Genomic DNA, 16,074 nt, shown 5'->3' with positions numbered 1-16,074 from the left:
GTTAAAGTCTTTCTTTTATCATCACATGAAACTTGGAGTCACCCAGCAGAGGGAGAATAACCTGCACAGAAGATGGCATTTAACACCATTACACAACGTGTGATAGATGCCGCGCTCCTGAAGGACTGGCAAATTGGACCTTTTTGTAGTAGAATGATCATTTGTTCTACGACATGTCTAGAGTAAGCCTGAATTTGCAACATAAACATCTTTAACTAGAATTTTGTAAATGGCATTATTCAGAACATTTATTTGGAAGCAGTGTCAATGAAGAAAAATACATTATTCTATGCAGCCTTTAACAAGCTGTCCTATCTATCAAATGTTCTCACAGGCACTAACACAGCAATGTAACATTCCACACAGGAACAAAGCCTTTTTGATCATTTGGAGTGCACAACTGTCATCACTGAAATGTACTAAATATCAGTGACATTTAGACTTTACTCCTTCCCTTAGTGCTTAACATGATACAGCACTAAAGCAGGATTAAGGGAAGACATGATGTCTAGTCTGATGATATCCTCAAAATTCAGCACAGGGAACGAACAGGCTGGAGCTTCAGTAATCACAGTCTACACAGAAACATATTCCACTGTATTTGCTGGAAAGTATTCTTGTCATGCTTTGCTGTTTGGAAACTGAAAGTTAATTCAAATACAAATCTTGCCCTCATCAGATATTTCTGCATCCATAAGATGCCACTCATTCAATCTCCACACGATATGCATGAATATGCAATGTTATGTTTTAAGTTTTGGAATGCTACAGCTTTAAGGATAGAGAATGGGAAGGTGAAATTCCTCATAAAGCCATGACACATTCCAAAATGCCGCTTATACTTACAGAATTTTTTTTTTTTTCTTTCCAGGAATGATTGCAACTGTGGTCATTTGGCATTACGTTAGTTATACTTCTGTACTAAAACATCTCCCAGTGAAGCTTCCTTCACCAAAGAATTTCATCAGGAAATAACACTTTATGTTTCTGGATAGTATCCAGACAAAGGTCAATTAGTTCACAAGAGTCAGCTCTTTAAGGTCAGCATCTCTGCAGCGAGTCAAGTGCTCGTACAACCTGTTTTATAGGTTTGGTATAGACAACCATAATTCTAACCTGAAAGCTCATAACTTTAAGGTGAAGCTTATGTTTTGCAATGAATCAGAGGATTTGTGTATGAAATTCTGTAATTGTCTGTTGGAAGTGAAATGGCAGACTTTCAGAGAAACCCCACAGCCTTAGCACAGGCAACTCAACTGTTGCCTAGAATGAACCCATAAAGGCAGTTAACTAAAGAGTTCAGTGTGTTTGTGTTTGCAGACACATGGCCAAGATGGTAGAAGTACAAACCAAGTCTCATTAGCACAAATCAGCGCTTGGACCAACTCTGCCTCCTACTACTTACAGAATCACAGATACGATGCATATATGTGCCTGAAGACATAGAAGTGTTGCTCAGACAACACTTGAAGGTTTTACTGTAGCACATTCATAAATCCGGTGGACAGAACTGGGGACAGTCCAGTTGTGTATCTGGACTCTGCTGCTGCTGCTGAGACGAAGCGTATGTCCAATCCAAACAAAAGGCAAACCACACCTGATGTTCAGAGTATGAACAGATGAATCAGCTTTGAATCAGAGCTGCTTTAAGAAAAAGCACAGATTGATTTCCTAACATGAGAAACTCGAAGATTACTTTAGAAAAGACGCTGGAGCATGTAGAATGGGTAACCTTATCATAAGCACAGTGTAGGTGAAGAGGATTAGCTCTGAAGATCTGAATCTCTTTCACTGTCCTCACCAGAGTGAATAAAAGCCATCTTCAGTGTCACACTTCAGTCTCCGAGTATTCACTTCACCATTCCAGAGCAGCTAGCAAACTTCCTGCTACTGTCAACGTGTTTTTTCCAGAGACCTGCATCCCTGAAGTACAAGAAACATCTAGTATGCAGTTTTAAGAAGAAAAGTGCAAAGGTTCAGGTTTCAATACCAATTTGAGTCTTGTGAGAGCAGATAAAAGACCTAGGGCGAACTTCAAGGCATCAGCAACAGAAGAAGTAGCAGGTCGCACAACCAGGCTGACCAGGGTGGAACAATTATAATGACATCAGCAATTTTCTGGTATTCTTACAAAAGCAAGACTGTAGAAAATGTAGATCACCAAATAAAGTAATTATTAATTAAAGAGTCTTGAGATAGATTGGTCTCAAAAGCAACAGACTGACACTTCTTTTTTAAATTCAGGGCGAAGGGAACGATTTGGAGGAGCCCCCAGCCTCAAAAGGCAGGCTGAGAACGTAATTCCGCATCCCTCATTCACTAGCTCCCTGACTGGCTTGGCTCAGAAAGTATGTTCAGGGTTTTGAAGAAATCAACTCAGAAAACTGACCCTTTCCATATCACTGCTTCGTGTTACAAGAAGCTGTGCCTTCCTGTGGGATCATGCTCTTGTCACAGAACTGTGGTTCAGGTCCTGTGCAACAAGAGTTAGAATTTCCATCCAGTTAAAGTTGAATCCCCATCATAATGGCACGCAGTACATCAAAATTTCTTAAAAAAAGTCTGATGCACGCCCTGCGTGGCTGAGCTCCAGAACACCGGCGTGAAGGTGTGCCTTCCTCGGGAAGAAAAGGGCCTGCTGTTCAAGCGGGCTCCTCAATCTAGGCAAAGAGCACCTGTGATTCTGCCGCTGGAAGATAACTGAAGCTGAAAGGGCATCTCCTGGAGACACTTTGTAAGTTTTGCCATGACTGGTAGGGAAATTAAACCTGTCTGTGGAGCCATACATGGACACTTTGTTACGGAATTCTCTAGGGAGGCACCGGCAGCTGCGCCTGGGTGCAGCTTACACAGAGCTTGTTATAGCGCATAATAAAGCAACATGATGCCATGTGTTCTAGCACAGTTAAATATGTCCTTTTGGTTATAGCTTCTCCAGGTTTCATAGAAGTATTTTGACAAGAGCAGTCTTGAAGGAGGTAAGTAATTTTAGAAATAGTCTAGAGCACCACTTGCTAATGCCAAGGTCAAAAAATCAGGATCTTATGGGACATCTGCATATCCATCATGGACGTACATGGGCAGTCAAGAGCCACAAAAGAGTGCACAGATAATTCACATCTGCTTTCAGGTACTACATTTAACAGCTAATTCAGGGAAAAAGGGTTAGAGAGTTATCCTGTTTTCTCAGCTGAAGAACTACTAATGCAAGGAGTGTAGTGAAGACCATCCAAGACCACAGAAATTCCCAACAAATACACAGAATACAGTACGAGTAATGGCATGTTAGTAATGACAACGGGTTTGGTACAAACTTGCTCCAAATGCCTGAAATAAAATCTGGAAACAAAGAAGATTAATCACTTTCCTGTAACAGAAGAAGACAGAGACCTTAATCTGGGCCTCCAAGATACACCTGCAAAGGCCACTGTCTGAATAAGATGTGACAGCGGTGTCAGTGGTAGAGGATGCACTGTTAGGGCTGCAGAAACTCCAGTGGTAATTGTAATTCTTGTGCTTGGAAAGGCTTGGGCTGCCACATCTTCAAGCTGACCTCAGTCACTGAGGGAACAGCTGCTTTCTAGGAAAGCACTTGAGATTTCCAGTAAGCAAAGAGCTGCCTTGGAATCCTTGAAAGGATGTACCTTATTCACAAACAGTATGTTGAAAACCCAAGTTTCTGAAAGACTCCAGCATTCATATTTTTAACAACTCTGAAGAGGACTACTATGACATTCAAAAAATGCAGATCACATAGGGCCAATATCATCTATCTCCTTTTGCTGCACTGCATATAGCACTAATGAGTGGTTTGAGAGAGAGAAAACCTTCCAGAAGTCATCCCAGCTAGAGATCTTCCTCTCATCTCATAATTTTAATAGGTTTCTTTGTAATGTCAAAAAAAAGGGATAATGATGGAAACAAAAAAATGTTGATAATTTCCTGAAAAGCCATCTTTGCCCTATTTTTACCGTTGCGTATGAATCTGTGGCTGAAAAATACTGCAAAGAATAAGCTCCTAAGTATGTAAATATCTACAAAAGACAAAGTAAACACTGGTATAATGCCCTTCTAAGTACCAGGATATGATCTTAACAGGTGGTCTTGAAAGCTAGTTGATGGCAGCGATGCTATACCATTCAAATGGAACAAGGATTCTCAAAAAATAAAAATCACTTCCTCAAAATTACTGACTAGATTAGACTAAAGGAGGCAAAACAAAGGAAAAAAAATATCACAAGAAGAAGAAGCCATAATAAAGTTTGAACCGTATGCCAGGACACAGGCATAAGTACGTTTACAAGGAACAGCCTCTGCCTTTCCCAACTGGTTGCCATAAATTAAAGTAGTAGCATATGTATGTGTGTGTGCTTCACCTGTGAGATGCTTCACCTATTTGTACTGAACATGAAAAAGTGAGGAAAAGAAAGTACTAATCTCTGCCACTGGTACGAGTTCTGAAAGTGCCCAGTTTCAAATGTTTGGATGCTCTGCTCAGAGTAAGAAGGTACAGATGGACATTCACTCAAAGAAAAGTATCTTCCTGCAAATTTTGGAATCTTCTGTTTACGTACTTGAAGCACTACCTTTCTGTTTCGCAATTACACATGGTAAAACTAATAGTTTATTTATTCTGATTCCTCTGTAAACAGCACCAAAAATACTCCCTTTGTTTCACACACCATCAGAAAGCTGTGCCTTCTGGTGGGATCATGTTCTTGTCACGGAACTGTGGTTCAGGTCCTGTGCAACCAGAGTCAGAATTTCTGTCCAGTTAAAGGCTCCTTTATCTGCTTCTTAAAGTACTCCAGAACTTCAGCCCGTAATGCAATGAAGCTGTGCTGCAGCCAGAAATGAAAACCCTATCTTTGATCCACAGCACACCTCTGCCTAATACCTTTACAAAAACGGCTTCTTGAAGCGCAAGGTGCAGACCACATATAAATGGCCAGGGCACAGATACTCCATGAAAGTCCCACTGAAGTTCTCCACAGGGCTTCAAACAGACCTGACGAGACATACTTCTTCCATTTTTTTCTGCACAAGAGTGAATCTCCACCCAACATTACAATTTTGGCAAAATATTATTAAAAAAAATAATCTAGTTAACACAAATCAGAAGTCAGTGCCAGCCTATCCTTGATTTTATTTACAGCTTCCCCAGCCCTTTTGTAGTCACAGATGGAACAGACACACAAATACTTCTATTCAATACATACTCTCATCGCTTCCTGGATGTGGTCTTGGCGTACAAGCTCAGCTGAACGGTCCATGTACCACTTCAAACATCGGATCAGTTCCCTGAATATAACAGAGAGAAAAGAAGAGGAACCTTCAGCACTATTTTAAAATCATTTAGGCAACAAACATTTTGGTTTTAGGGAGAAATCTATAAAACAGTCTCATTTCACTCTATTTCAGCGGTCAGCTATAGCTGTCCTAGCTGCTTAATTTACATAATACATAGGTTTAAGTTTCAAAACTAGAACATAATTTCTTCTCTGAAATTGACTTAGACCATGCGGAACACTAAGATGTTTATTTAAAAGCTTTGATAAATGCATGCAACATAGTTCTAAGACTAAACCACACCTTTTTAAATTAAGTTTATATAAGAAATTCCAGGTCTCCCCTAAGTAAAAGTTTTTAGAAACTAAGATCACAAAGAAAATACGTGCATCTGTTTTCCTAAGTACACAATACCACTTGGACTAACTTGAAGAGCTGTCTTACAAACATGTTGGATTTCAGACATCAGACTACCAAAAATCATTTGTTTTGTCTGAAAGAGGTGATAATTGACACAAAGCAGAACACCTTTTTAGCCTCTGAATGTGACTATGCCTTCTAGTGTTGTATGGTACCTACAGTTTTTTTACCTGCCATTGACGGAAATTTTTAAGTATTTTTTTTAATTACACTAAAATGTGAATGGCATAAAACGATTAAAGCAAATTATAAGTTATTTTTAATATTTTACTGTGGCCAAAGATAAAATACCCTCAAATATACAAAAGAAATGGTCTAAAAGAAAGAAAAACAGCACCCAGAACGATAACTGTTACTGCTTTCAAAAATCTCTCTTATTCCCTGATGCAAGACTCGAAAAAGAATACTAGCAAATAAGGCAGAATCTTCAAAGTGACGGTGAAAACTAAGTTTCTCATCTACTGAAATTATACATTTAGTGTAATCAAATAGAACATCTTATCTGTATACCTGTCTACTTTGGAAAAGGAAATTAGAATTAGTTCCCTAAGCTTTCATACAAGTCTTACACCCCAACATCCTTAAGGCAAAAAATGTATATGCTCTTGGTAGCTCACTAGTACAGACTGGTAATGAGTTGTTGCTGAGCGACAGTCTGCCTCCGGGTAAAAAAAAAAAAAAAAAAAAAAAAAAAAGAGAGAGCAAGGTTCGCCAGCCTTAGAAAGGCAGGATACATCCCAGTGTCTGCTCATTTTAGCCACCGGTGAACATCCAGCAGCTTTTCTCTACAACTGCGCTGGGAAACTTCCGTCTGAGTAGTTCTGCTTTTGACAACCAATGCTAACGTGAGGTTATGATTCTGATGGAGACATCATTCAAAAGCTTGTTAATACCATCTCTTGAAGTGATGGTTGAACAAAACCTACTTGTAAGCCAGTGCTCCTGCAAAGTGCTTCTGAATGTAAGTGTCCATCACAGGTCGAAAATGAAAATACTTGCTGTCACGCAGCAGATTTATGATGAACACCTGTGGGAGATAAAAAAGCGAACCCATGCTAAAGGAAGCTGCACATTGTTGCTAGGTCGCTACAAACAAGTTACACAAGCTCAGGAACAATGAAATACATGAGTTTCTTTAAAAATATAGTAGTTGTGCTGTTAGATGTTATTGTTTGCTTCTCCCAAGTGATAGCAAATCTTGCTGTCCTAGGATCTGCTGAGGCTAGCCTGCCCTCCTCACCCAGAAAACGTAAGGCTGGATCCAGTTGAAATTTTATATTTCATGGAAGTAAAATACTATCAACATGATAATTAGAAACTTAAAGCTCACTGACCATGAGATAAAGAAAAGTAACAATTCAGCAGCTTACCAGAGACTGAAAGACCAACAGACCATACTTTTCTGTGTTGTCATCCAAAACTACAAACAACGTGTCGAGAATATCTTGTAGGAACTAAAACGACATGAATAAACAAAGAATTTCAAATTCAACTGCATTCAAAAGAAGGTTATTTCCTCCCTGCTTTAATTGTTTCATACATGTTGGTATCTTTGTGCAACACTTGCCAAGGACAAATCACTTCAGGTTCATGCACACGAAAGATTTTCATTTGGTTTTACTAAGAAGAATTTTTCTCTTTACAAGGAATATTTCTAAACAAAAATGACAGAAAACCAAAAAATAAGAAATATGTACCATGTCTGATTTATAAATATAACTTCAGTGTTCCTGACTAAGCCGACGAAAACTGCTGCCTAACAACAGTGGCAAAACAACTTACTTTAATTCTCGTATCATTAAGAGTGTATCAGATACTGTTTGTCATCAAATTTAAGACTTGGAAGCACATTAACTGGTGCTCCAAATTATGTTTAATACTGAAAACTTCTGGTATATGACAAAAAGTAAAGCTTTTATAACAAGCACTAACTGGGTCAAGTTACATATTGCCAAATGTTTCCTTTATCCATAACACCGCGGCTTACTCAGCGCTGGCGCAATTCAGTGATTTTCTTTCCTGAAAGCACAGTCCTCAAAAGGATGGCTGTGAAGAATAATGCTGAAGATCAAGTCAACTGCACATCCTCTCATGATTTTTTAATCTATTCCAATTAAATTTCTGATGCGGAAAGCAAGAAATAAAATATAATAATTTATGAAGTCTCTGAAAGGACACAATTTCTTATTTTCTGAATTATTGCATGCTGTGCCTCATATCCCAGTGCCTAGTGGCAGCTGATTTAGGGAGGGAATCAATTACTTCTCCCCTTGGAATAATTTAATCCGTATCTTTTTATGCTTTTCTCTATAAAAACAGATACTTGTACTGCCTTGCAAACGAAGTGTACAAAACATGGCATTCTTGGAGAATTCCAGTATAAATGGGGTATTGTCCTCTTCTGTCTCTGTTATGAAGCTATCGTGAAGATTAATATTCAAGATATGGCAACATTCAAATGAGTTACAGTGAAGTGGCTTTAATCATAAACTACTAATTAAGTGATGTGATTTCTCTTTGGTTTCTTTTCTTTGGTCATTTGCCGTTACACATTATCTCCTTTTACTTCTAGATTTATAAAAATAAGTTCTAGGGGGAGTTCTCAGCACACCTAAAATTATCAGAGAGGTATGTAGAATGAACTTTTTTTGCTGAGTATTCAGATGCATTTTGAAGTTCCTCTGACCTAAGAAAGTTCAGGTCACACACAGGACTGGCAAGTAAAGCAATAGGGGTTACACAACATGATGAAATTATGTGATAGGAGATGGATTACTGATAGGTTAGGAACGCTGGAGGGCAACTGGTGCTCAGGCTCTACGCAACAGCTCCACTTCACAGTGCTGGGACAGGAAAATGGGTCTGCAGGATGGGTCACCAGCCACTGAGCAAAACTTAATTTCAAGGTGTCACATTTCTTTCTCCTCTACACAGATGTTTGGAGCATATTTGCAAAACAGAACTACATATCAGCTCTGCCAGCTGTTTGAAAAGGCCAAGTTTTCTGAGCCAGCTGTTTTCTTCACTCTAGAAATGACCAACCACATTCAGGCAATTTCAGAGAATGTCCTTTAGAAAATACTACTGGAACAGAGATCGGCACAAACCACCACCACCAGCGGCGACGTCTTTGTCAGCAAGCAGTGTGGCTCGACAGGAGCGGTCCTGCAGAGTGGGGAACGTGGTGCCCACGACCTGATACTTGCAGAGTATGGGGGTGAGGGAATTTTCCTAAGGATTAGCTACATTTTGATACCAAGGATTAACTATCCATTAATTTTTGGTGTGTACACTCCCTTTCAGTTTCATGTCAAAATAAAATCCATTCAATTCATACACTCTGGAAATTCACAGAGTGAATCAAAAAGCACAGCAAGAGGGAGCACTCAGAAGTGCATTGCAGGTCTGATGAACTTGCTATCACAGATACATACAACGACTTATTTCACGTAGTACCTTCACAATTTCCTCGCCACTGACATGTCTCAGTCGTCCTAGAATATCCATCACACGGTCTGGGTAGGCTTTCCATTTCAGCAGGGCAAGCAAATCCACTGCAGAACAGTGAGAGAAAGAGCTACAGTCTGTACGCAGAGGGACGGATGGCAACCCCAGACCCACCAGAGTCACTACATGTTACACTTCCGCTCTTGCTGCAGTTCACACTTCTCAGGGCAGGGGGGAAAGGGGAAAACAAGAAGGAAAATACATATTAAGTCCAATACTGCTAAGAAAGTAACAAATCGAGGAACGGGAAAGTGCTCTAAAAACAGCGAAGACTGCATTTTTCCCTATGTGACCAACACTGCCCTGTGGACAATCTACTTTTGTCTTCCCATGCTTCAGGGAAGTTGCCGTAAGAAGTTTTTATTTACTTATTAACCCTGTAAAAGCCAAAAAACCCCAAACTTCAGATTGTACAGAAAAGCCAACATTGAAGTTTTTATCCTTCAATCACTTAATGAAAATAAACTTTTCTTTAATGTATTACCCTTCTCTTGCACTTACAGTAATGTCTGCAATTTCTCTGCCACCTATCAATATCCTTATTTCCTCAAAAACAGTCTCTGCTCATTTCAATAGTGTTAGTAAAAAACCAAAAAGCATGCATATAATGAAATTATAACAAAGGAGTATTTTAGTAAAATAAACAGAGCACAAGCTTACCCATCTTACCTCCCTCTTCCCAAGCCCGCTGCCCTGGTCGATTCTGAAGGCTCAGCTACTCACCATTCTGGGTCAGTTTGGTGGAAGAAAGCTGTGTGGAGACCGAAAAGGTCTCTTTGGTGCTGCGCTGGAAAATGAGGCTGGAAGGGATGTTGGGGCAGCCGTTGTAGTCCTCCTTGCAGCAAGGCAGCCCCAGGTACAGTGCGTGATTGTTAAATGTGCTGTTCTCATCACACTGCGGGTACGGGACAAGACATGGAATTGTACCTGGTCAATCTCATTCCACATACTCACACCCTGACAGCAGTTGCCTAATGGTACTTTTATTGACCTTTTGGGTGCACAAAAACACTTCTAAGAAAAAGCTTTGCTTACCACCTTTGGGGTCTGTACATACACAAAACAGACCCAGCTCTAGAAAGTGTGGCTTCCTAACCACTGACTCCTTAGAACTTACCACGATCTTCCAACTGTACAACTTAGTGCTGCTGTCTGAAAATCATACTGCAGAAATAAACCAAATCAGCAGGAACAAAGAAAATACAACCCCTCCCAAACCCCTAATTACAGGTTGCCAAGCTGTAGCATTGTAACATGATGCATTTGAAGTACAGCCTAATTTCATAACACAAAGGGTGTAGAGTAATGTCATAGGCTGGTAAAACTGCTGAATGCTCATAAATACTAGTATGTTTGAATTCAAAACAGATAGGATTAGAGTCATCATTATCTGAAGGGAAAAGGCAAGCTTTATCTAGAATAGAAGGCTATATCTATACCTAGTCGTGTGATTTTGAATTTGTAACATTTTGAAACTATTAATCTATTCCTCACATACTTCTAGTAAGGGGAAAAAGCAATGTAATGGCCATTACTTATTTAAACTGAAGTATAGATGAGTAGGTGAAAAGTCTGCAGAGAAGAATTGGTACCTTATAAACGTAAAGCTCATGGATATCATCCGACAAGGTAGTGCCATCGTCTCTCATCAGCGGAGTGAACGCAAACCCAAAGAGCTTCTTTTCTCCCTTGTCTTTTGCTATAGCAACAGATGGAAATAAGGAATCGTATTTGTGCATCATAGAATCACAGAGTGGCTTGGGTTGGTAGGGACATTAAAGATCATGCAGTTCACCCTCCTGGCATGGGCAGGGACCCCTCCCCCCAGCCCCGCTGGCTCCCAGCCCCATCCAGCCTGGCCCTGAGCCCTGCCAGGGATGGGGCACCCACAGCTGCTCTGGGCAGCCTGGGCCAGCGCCTCGCTGCCCTCACAAGACAGATAATTCTGTCTGTCCATATATACCACAAGGTTATTCACGAACTTCTCTGCATGCCTAACAAAAAGCATGCAGGTTACGTAAGAATACACTATGTCTAATTCTATGCAAGTGATTAGCAAGCCTCAAAACAAACACAGACATGCTGAGCACAGTAAAATATAAAATATACATGCTGTACAGAAAATATTCTACAGGAAAACACAGCGAAAGAACAGCAAGGGAGAACATCTGCAAAATATTTTGCCTTGCAGTGGTTGTTCATGTTTTTAATGTGCTGTTTAACTAATGTAGCAACTGGCTAATTAGCAGTGCACCTTCACTATATTTTAGATTGGCATTGCTTCCCTGCTTTCTTCCCAGTAACAGCCTCACCCAAATGTACACGGACAATGGAAAGACCTCAGCTTTTCTAGAATTTTCTTGGTTATATTTTGCACTCACTGGAGCAATGTCTGAACTCAAACCGGAGGTGAGATCCACGGAACCTGTCTATAGGGATGGGCAACTTGATGATTTCTCCCCACCGAGGGCTGTTATTGTGGTAAAGGACAAACGAGTGGTATGCACTCCTGCTTGGCTCTCCTGAGCCCAGGCTGATGCAGTCCTGGAACAAAAGAAAACAATTTCAGATTAAAAGACATCACATCACTACAGATGAGTCATTTTATTACATGGTGATAACCTTTATATAATTCATCTATTTCTGTAGACATAAAGGAAGAGTCAGAAACAGAAACTCAGACACAATGAAAGCTGAAATGTTTAAAGAGATCTTTAAACTGTGTTTTGGGTCAAAGGATGAGCTAGGAGGCCTATGATACTGGATGAATTCCAGTACATTATTATTTAAGTTATTATTTAAGCTAAGTGTTCTGTCAAGCATTGAACAGATACAATAAACAAATAAGTCCAAATACATAAAGATGAGTCAACCCCCCCCCAAACGAACAACAAAAAGGACCTCATAAGACCATCACTATTAATATTAGACTTTTCTGAAAATATAATTTAATCTGATTTCTGCTTCAGTATCTCTGTTCAGAAGTGATACCTGAACTTTTCAAGCTCTTAAAAATGTTGGTCTATTGAAACTACAACCAACCAGCTTCAACAAGTAACCCAGATAATTCTGGTCAAGTTACTCCATTAGTGGTAAGCAAGGAATTTCTGTTGACTAATCATCACCTAAAAACACAATGAGATCTAAATTTTCGCTTTTAAGATTTAAAAAGTTCAAAGATCTTAACCAATCTATGTATTCTCAAAATACAGATGGAAAACATTCATTGATATTTAGGAAATACAGAAACCCTTAGTCAGAATATCAGTGAAGGAAGTTAGAAGAAATACTGACATCCTGAAATAAGGACCGTAAAAGGTCCTTTGTAATGAAGACATGGAGCAGGAAGCACATTTCTTTATATAAGCAGTAACTCATGTTCTATACCTAGCACTTACAAAGTGATCCAAAACATTCAACATCTTATAAAGCCATGCAGAAAAAAGATACCTTAGAGATTCTTCACTTTTAGCATCTCTAAGGATAACGAATCCAGGAAGAAACAGAAGCTAAGAAGACCCAGAATGACACAAGCGATATAAATTCCAACATTAAAGCACCCCACATAGAACAGTAGCATGACAGTAAGAATTACTGGTCATTTTCCCAAAGCATCTCTAAATTCTAACCCCAAAAAATATCAACAATGTTGATTTATTTTTTTCACCTGTAAACAGGGGACTGTCAAGCCAAGCACATCCCATTAACCAGCCCCAGTTAGCTCAGCCTCTGGTAATATTCTTTACGCTTTGAGAAAGTTATGAATTTGTGAAGGAGCCAAAAAAGAAAGAAAAGTTCTCTGGAATTTTGGGATTCAATGCAAGAACAGCTCCCTGGACAGAGATTCATTGCAAAAGCTCTAATCCAAACTGGGTGGCTGTAGCACATACAAAACTCAGCCCTCTCACGTAAGCCTTAGTCACCATACGATACATGCCACAACCCCAGCAGATATTAACACATTGGAGTGAGTGCAGAGGAAGCAGTACTAAAACCTAGTATGCCTGCAATACCCCAGTCATATTTTGTAATAAGAGTAACTTGTCAGGCTTCAACACGGCAATTCTGAAACCTCATTCTGCATGGGGTTCTTAGGAGAAAGTAAAATAGTATTTGTATTTCTTCTAGAAGGTACAGTAAAAATTCAGATTTTCATCTGAGCTTTTTTCTGTTGCCTCAAAAAATTACCTGCCTTGGCAGAAAAATGGTCAGTATTCGAATGGTGTTTCATGCTATAAATGTTAAATAAATGAATAAGTGAAGCGTCTTTCTTTCTGGTTGTTAGCTGTTTCTATGCATTTGTACTACAATCTATAGTCTGAGGAGGGAGGACTGCTTAATCTTTAATTCTGAATTGTGATCTGCAAAATATAAACATGAAACTAGCCTCCGTACATCCAGTTACCATAAGACCCAAATATGTGGGTGAATTAGAGGGCAGAGGCAAGTAAGGGAAGCTAAACTAGAAAAAGTATCAGCTAATAATTTTATCATTTAAGGTATGCCTTGCAATTAAGATATTCCTGCTACTGCAACAGAAAGAAGTAGTGAGAAATGTGTCAAGGATTTTATTTTTCAGACTATATTGAAAGATACTAACAATTGAGTAAGACCATTCTGAAAAGGAAATACTAATTTTCATTTCAAACAGCACTGTATTCTGGGAATAATTTCACTGCTTTTGGTAGGACTATTTCTGGACCAAGATATACTCAGCAGCAATAAGGATGTGAGACAGACAGAATATTGTCATTATTGTTGCAGATGGTTCTGCTAAAGTCTTCACAAAGGCGCAATTCCGATTTGGATTGTGCTGCTGGTCAGGAAAAGCTTAGAGATTTTATTCTAGTATCAGATGAAAATGTTGTGGCAATTTCCCCACACCTTCTCATTTGGCAGCCCCTGCCTGGGAAAGGCAGAGGGCAGGCAGGGACGGCGCTTCAGCCGGGAACAGCAGTGCTTTGGGGGCAATGACTTAGCTGTCAGTGTTAGCTGTCAGTGTTCTGCCCATGCTATTCTAAGCTCAAACTGGAGGGTTTTTATTAGCTTCTCCACTGTATCACCTCCTGAAAGTTCTCAAATGAACGTCATAATTAGACAAAATGAAATAGAAGAAAGAAAATAGCTACCCTTGACTGACTGTCCAAGCAACCTTGGGTCACACAAGCGGTCATTAAGGGACAGGGAACCCCAACAAAGCAATTCCCTTTATCAGCGGTGCACCAAGCCCTAACCAACGCACACCTTATTCCTAACATTTATGTTAAAAAGTTAAGACTCCTCTTGTTGCAGTCTTCAGTATTTTCTTTTATATTATGCTGAATGACTGAAATGGATCCAGAGCTAGCAGTCTCTCCAGCTGCTTTGTTTAGGAATAAAATTATATTCTGCCTTTGGGTGAAACCACCTCGCTCCTAACAGAAAATGGAAGGTCATCACTCTAGGTGTCCATACCGAAGATTACAGAAACCAGATGGCTGCAGTGAAAAATAAGCCATCTAGGGTTTAAAACCAAATCTGTCATACAAAAGGTAAAAGGGTATCCATTTAGTTGCATACTAAAATAACCCAGGACCTGTCTTACGTTTTAGACCGACGGATACCCAGACTTCCCCAAACCCATGGCAAGCTGGGATGGGTAGCTTGTTCTCAGGGCTTTTAACCCGAAGCACAGGAACATTCTGAGCACAAGCTTTGCTGTATTTTACAACCAAAATCTGCATTCTGAAAGTTGAGACAAACTGGAAATGTACAGATTAAGGAGCTGAATCCTCACAATTTTCAGGGCGTTTCTATAGACTCAAAAGCAGCCAGAGAGGCTCTTAACAGGGTCAGCTGTCTTCTGCAAGGACAAGGAGGTTACCACTGGTAACGCTGGAGCCATCTTACAATGGTAAGATAACTCACTAAGTTAGAAGTAATTCCAGATGGCTGTCTCATTTGCTTTAGCTTTGGTAGATGAATTTGCAGAATTTTTAAATCATGTAGAAGCTATGGCAGTGACAAAAAAAGAGGAGACATGATTAGTTTGCAAACTCATTTCTAAGTAGCTGCTTCTTTCTCTTATGTGCATGTGATTATTCCTTCAAACTGTCATTTAGCACTTTTGAACTGTCTCTGTATTCAATTCAACTGATACTCAGGTTTATGTTATTTTTCTAGTTCTATTCTGCAGTTAAAAGAGAACGCAAATGTACCTAAGCAGCGAGGAGTTGGAAATAAAGGGAAGGAGAGTTCAACTTCTGTTGTCTTTGATGGCCCTTTTACTTACTTTTCAGTAGATAGGCTAGCTTACACCTCTGAGTTTTTTCTCTGTAGAAAATTCTAGTGTCTGCATGCTTGAAATACAATGGATCTTAAGCATCATTAGACATCACGAACCAAAGACCTCCCTGACATAAACAAAGTATCTTTGTTGCATTGATTGCCACTATACAGAGAAGCAGTAACATAAAATCTGCTATAAAGATTTTCTTTTAAATGTGTGGTTTGAATTTAAAAAACACGAAAGATCCTTTATCTGTAAAGTCTCTTCTTTATGACAAATGTTCATCCAAATTTTTTCTAATCGGAATGACTACCTTTTACTAGTCTTTGTTTGTACCACATCTGCTTCACTATCCCATGGTAAAGTCTTGAAGCACTGTTACAGTAGTAATAACAGGGCAGGGTAAGAAAAACTATAACTTAGCATCTGTGAATGACCGTTCCATGCAAAACCACAGCAGAAGTTAAGGCTGATAATGTCTAGAAATTATACGGCTTTTATACTTAATCATTAGCCACAGTTACAGTATAATTAGCCACCACCATGTACATTAGTATTTGAAGATGCTGATATTGCAGTTCGGAGGGCAA

The 16,074-nt window shown here is 39.5% G+C and overlaps 1 protein-coding gene across 13 annotated transcripts in view; it reads right to left on the bottom strand.

Moving 5' to 3' along the window:
• The window catches only part of DOCK3 (dedicator of cytokinesis 3), a 225,395-nt gene that overhangs the window by 60,733 nt on the left and 148,588 nt on the right, over window positions 1-16,074 (bottom strand). For all 13 annotated transcript variants that reach the window (XM_055709450.1, XM_055709457.1, XM_055709451.1 and 10 more), the window contains exons 16-22: window positions 11,598-11,760; window positions 10,809-10,915; window positions 9,940-10,111; window positions 9,166-9,263; window positions 7,080-7,163; window positions 6,636-6,736; window positions 5,220-5,301 (exon numbers count right to left, since the gene is read on the bottom strand). In XM_055709450.1, the coding sequence (XP_055565425.1) occupies window positions 5,220-5,301; window positions 6,636-6,736; window positions 7,080-7,163; window positions 9,166-9,263; window positions 9,940-10,111; window positions 10,809-10,915; window positions 11,598-11,760 (807 nt within the window). The remainder of the gene's footprint in view (window positions 1-5,219; window positions 5,302-6,635; window positions 6,737-7,079; window positions 7,164-9,165; window positions 9,264-9,939; window positions 10,112-10,808; window positions 10,916-11,597; window positions 11,761-16,074) is intronic.

The sequence above is a fragment of the Falco cherrug genome, chromosome 4 (assembly GCF_023634085.1).
Source record: "Falco cherrug isolate bFalChe1 chromosome 4, bFalChe1.pri, whole genome shotgun sequence".
Lineage (NCBI taxonomy): Eukaryota > Metazoa > Chordata > Aves > Falconiformes > Falconidae > Falco > Falco cherrug.
Note: the sequence above shows the minus strand (reverse complement) of the source record. Positions and strands in the feature narration are given on the sequence as shown.